The sequence below is a fragment of the Elaeis guineensis genome, chromosome 9 (genome assembly GCF_000442705.2).
Source record: "Elaeis guineensis isolate ETL-2024a chromosome 9, EG11, whole genome shotgun sequence".
NCBI classification, from domain to species: Eukaryota; Viridiplantae; Streptophyta; class Magnoliopsida; order Arecales; family Arecaceae; genus Elaeis; species Elaeis guineensis.
Genome location: NC_026001.2, coordinates 94,638,461 through 94,643,356, shown reverse-complemented (window position 1 = coordinate 94,643,356; position 4,896 = coordinate 94,638,461). Strand labels below are relative to the sequence as shown.

The 4,896-nt window shown below is 40.5% G+C and overlaps 1 protein-coding gene across 1 annotated transcript; it reads right to left on the bottom strand.

Moving 5' to 3' along the window:
- Positions 1-545: 545 nt before the first annotated feature.
- LOC105051056 (protein CURLY FLAG LEAF 1) lies at positions 546-2,379 on the bottom strand. Its single transcript, XM_010931331.4, has 2 exons — positions 1,860-2,379; positions 546-1,168 (listed from the first exon to the last, which is right to left on the bottom strand). Exons 1-2 carry the CDS (start codon positions 2,118-2,120, stop codon positions 749-751), a joined length of 681 nt encoding a protein of 226 aa, XP_010929633.2. The 5' UTR covers positions 2,121-2,379; the 3' UTR covers positions 546-748.
- Between the last annotated feature and the right edge of the window lie 2,517 nt (positions 2,380-4,896).

The window sequence follows — 4,896 nt, the reverse complement described above, 5'->3', positions numbered from 1 at the left end:
GATTTCTTTGAAGTGTCATGCCTTAAAACTATTTAATGTACATCTTTGTTGCGTTGAAATCTATGATACAATTATATACCCCAGCATACCCTGCAATCGCTGAGTTAGAGGGCCCATCAATTGAAGGACCTAGATCAAATTGACAAGTACATCAATGAGTGAGTTAGTTATGATCAAGGCAATTCCAGCCATCTGATGAAAGTACTTTTGCTAGTGTCAGGAGGACTAGTTATAAATTTGACATTACTATAGTGTAAGACGCATGCATAGCATACATTGAGATGGATCCAGATACGGCCACCAGAGGTAAGAATACCGGGGGCACCAGAGGGCATAATTTGTACAGCCAGGTTGGCATAGAGACGGCCCAACGTGGAGGGAAGGAAAGAAAGAGAAAAAATTGAATCAGTGTCCTGCGCACAGAGACCGCATGCTTTCTCCTCAGACCAAGACGAAAACAAAAACAGAGAGAATATTTTTTCTGCCATCAAAACATTCACTGTAAATCATAAAGTAATCTATAAACACAGCATTAGATAAAATAATTGTTATAGACAAAGGGATTATTTATCTTTGTTTATAGATTTATCTCTATGATTCACAGCTGGGTATAGATGGGGAGAGAAGAGGAGGAGGAGAAGAAGATTGAAACAGGGGAGGAGGAAGAGAAGAATCGGGGGAAAAATGGCGTTTTGGCTTAAAATAAAGATTTTTTTTTCCCACTAATTCGAGCCAAAATTCAACAATTTTAGATGCAACCATTGCGGCCGAGGTGGAGGAGGAGGCCGCCGCATTTGGGGCAGTCCTCAATGCGCTTGGGGACCATGAAGTACATGAAGCAGGCCTTACAGCCGGCGGCAACGAGGATCTGGCCGCCACCGCGGCCGCCGCCGTAGGGTTCGTCGGAGCTGGTGGCAATCTCTCCCGGGGAAGAGGAGGAAATGGAGGAGAGACCCGAGTAGGCGCCGGAGGAGTAGCTGGGCTCGCCGCCGTGATCCTTGCCGTCGCCGCAGTCGCCGGAGGTGCCGTCCTCGTCGGAGGAGTCGTTTTCTTCTTCTTCTTCTTCTTCCTCCGAGCAGTAACTCGTTAGGTAGGCCGTGGAGGAGGTCCGGGGGTCCTGGGTTGTCCTGGTGCCGTTCTCCCAGTTGACGTAGTACACTTCCCCCGTCTGCAACGAAAACAGACCAGGGGAAAAGGAGAGATCTTTTCAGCTGAAGATGGGAGTTTGATTTGAGAAACCGATAAAACTTTGCATCACAAATCAAATCCATGTGATAATTGACACCAAAATTCAAAAAGAAAGGCATTGACCAAAATAAAATAAAATAAAGAGAGATGAGAAGATCTCTGCCTCCCTGTTCGGATCATTCTATTTTCCCTTCAGCATTTTGCCTTTTTCTCTTTGTATCGATCTTGGAGAGAACAAGCACAGAGAACAACATAAAAAAGGTAAGAGCCAAACGAAAACATAGAGAGAAGAGTGGAAAAAAGAGGTAACTTTGCCTTCATTTTTTTCCTCATATCTTGTGGCATTGAGATGAAAAGGGGCAAGCAATAGAAAGAAGAGTCGCAGGCCAGAGAAAATGTTAAAAAGAAACAGGCAAAAAAGAGAAGATCTAAAGAATAGTATATCCAATGCAATAGAGAGAGAAAGGGGCTTAGCTTTAACGAATAGTTCTAGCAAAGAGAGCGAAGAGGGTCGCAAAAAGGAAGGATTTTGACAGCGGATTCGAGTCCAAGACGACGCCTTGGAGGCTCTGGGAGGCCGCATTAATGACCAATGATTGGTGGGGAGAAGAGAAATTGGAGGGGTTAGTGGCATTAAGGGGGGAGAGAGAGAGAGAGAGAGATCGCAGTACCCGCATGTCGAGACACTGCTCCCACTGGTACGGGAGGGGCAACTCCGAGTTCAGCTCCACCGTCACCCCCAGCCCCTCCTCCTCCTCCTCCTCCTCCTCCTCCTCCTCCTCCTCCTCCTCGGCCTCCTCTACCAGGCGCCGTGGCGGCTGCGGAGACGGTGGGGTCGACGACGACGACGACGACGCCGCTCCCCTGTTTCCTCTTCCGAGGGAGCAGTTCCTCAGCGACGCTGCTATCATCTCTATGTTGGGCGCCGTCATCGCCGGGAAGAGAGAGATTTAGAGAGAGATAGAGAGAGTTTGAGAAGAGAAAGGGAAGAGGGGGATATAAAGAGGGAAGAGAGGCAGAGGGGAGTTAAGAGAGGAGAGATATTTTAGGGGGAGGGATATTTTTGGAAGGAATGTTAAATTTGGGAGGGGAGATGGGGGGGGATGGCCGGAATAGTTCGCATTCCAGAATCTCCTGAAATTTTCTTTTGAAACAAACACACGCAGAGGGAGCGAGTTTCTCGGCTTCTCATAGGGAGAAGGTATTTGAGTTGGTTTTGGGGAGAGAAAGGAGAGAGAGGAGGCTTGGGAATCGTTTGACACGGTCCAGGTGGTCCACATTGCCCCTCTTTGGGTCCCATGGTGCCAGAATGCATCGGATCACATCAAGTGAAACCTTTGAACTAGGAAAGAAGCTCCTTTGGAGTTCCTTTGCTTCAACCAATGCCTTTTGATAAGCATGGAAGAAGGGAAAGGACTCAAACAAGAAAAGACCTAACCTTTTGGTGGCCATAAAAATTGTGTCCACCTAGGAGGCTTATTAGGACAGTAGACCAGTCCAACTATGAAGCAACATGCACGAAAGCATGTGCATTGTAATCTTTTTTTTGTTTTATTAATCCTTATGCATTTTGCTCCATAGTTGGATTGGTTCACCAACTAAATGGACGATTCAGTCCCATCAACAACCACTTTTCTTTAAAAGGAAAGGAGAAGCTTGTCTTGAGAAGGAAATACCAAGTCAATTATTTTGGTAAATCTTTTTATGGAGTGGATGTTCAACAAGATGTCCATAACTTGGTCTTGAGTTTGCTTGAGCCCAATCAAATTACTTATGCTTGAGATCCCCTAACATGCATTTATGACTTGAGTAAATCTAGAGGTGCTACCTCACTTAATTGGCAAAGCCATGCACACCGGATGTTGAATAGGAGTGCAAAGGAGTCGAGCTTGACTTGACTCAACTACTATCAAGCTCGAGTAATTCGAATAGTTTTTTGAGTTAAGCTCGAGTATTAAAATATTCAACTCAAAAAATTACAAATCTATTCGAGTTTATATATTTGTAATGATATTATTTTTATTTATAATTAATATATATACATATTATGGATAGGCTAAGGATCGAATTCGAGCTCGAACAATGCTTGGTTGATATTCGAATAAAATCGAGTTAATCTTGAGTATTATTTTTTTATTGAGTTAAGCTCGAATTTGAAATATTAAAGCTTCGTTGATCTCAAGTCGAATTTCAAGTTCGAATATTTTGAATTGAATTGAATTCCAACCTCTAGCTACTTGACTTAGCTCATCTTGATTGCACCCCTAAAGTTGAAACCAATGCATTAGTTTGAATATTGCCCGCACTTGATCTCAATCTGAATTTCCTCCATCCTATTTTTTTACAAAAAATAAATGCAAATTATTTCTGTTGAGTTGACACAGATAAGTTTAGCTAGTTGGTTGTAGCACAAACAATATTCCCTAGTGTCTTTTCCTATCTATATTCAGTAATTATAAGTTAGTTTGCTCATGCAAGAAGCGTTTGTTGCAAAATTAAGGATGATCATCCCCATCAAATCTAAAATGCTTCGAGGTCCCAGTTATGTGCACAAAAAAAAAAAACTTCCTAGTCCTGCTATAGCTTGCGTGGTAACTCGCAATTAACCACCATTCCTATATATCTATGGCGCATGGCTGGTGCCACCAACTCATTTTGCCATATGGCAAAATAAACTTTATTGTATATGCATGCGTAAATTAGCTCTCCATAACTTTACGAAAGCGTGCAAAGTAGCTTTGAAATTATTTAAATGCTTGTAGTCTTTCTTCGTTCAAATAATGCCTCTTTATACTAAGATCAACGTCATTGAAAATATTTCCCAGCTATTGTACAAGAAGTCTCAAATTTCCAATGGGAACTTAATGGCACGTACCATGCATGAATGCAAGAAGCATATTTAGATGTACCTACTTGCATGTGGAGGTCATTGTCAATTGCTATATGTGGATAATTATGAAAAAAATAATATTTCTTAATTTTATGAGTAACTTATAATTTATTTTAGTTTAACTTGTAACCCATGTCTAAAGTTTGAAAACAATGGTATGCCACCAAACATTATTAAAAAAACAACAGTAATGTAATTTTAAAAGGATATGATATGCAAACATCCTTCTGTTACAAATCCTCCGGGGTTATCAACTTGTTTTGTATTAAAGAATATAATACCGTGACATGCAAGAATATTCAGATTTAACAAAATAATCCTTAAAGTACTTTTTCCATGCACAATAACCCTTTTATTTCTATGGCTTAGTAACTTAATTTTATCAAATATTTTTTTTTCCAGAACAAGTGCAATATTTTCAAATTACCTAGGAGCTAATTTGTTATATATCATGAAAGCTTTTATTTTTTTAATCTAACACAAAGCATTCAATATATAGATATCTAGGTGAAAAAAGGTTATAATATCTAATTAATAAAATCAAGTAGATAAAAAGAATTAGCATATTTTGTCAAATAGGTTAATTACAAATTTCAAATATCATGGATAAGTATAGTTTCATATGGAAGACTATATTGATCATTTGACCCTTAATATCAAAGGGAGAGTAAGATGCTTGAAGAAGCCAAGCGGAGATTAGATTTTTCCAAGAGCATGCGATTGGGAAGAGAAGAGTTATAAGACCTGCTCCAACATTGTCAAATAGGATACTTCCCCGGATGAATATGTCATATATATGCTTCTCTAGTTAATTCTTA

Excerpts from the sequence above, each read along its gene's own strand:
- LOC105051056 (XM_010931331.4), bottom strand. The coding sequence starts at position 2,120 with ATGACGGCGCCCAACATAGAGATGATAGCAGCGTCGCTGAGGAACTGC. Across the intron at positions 1,169-1,859 it reads AGCAGTGTCTCGACATGCGG|ACGGGGGAAGTGTACTACGT; the intron begins GTACTGCGATCT and ends TTTTCGTTGCAG.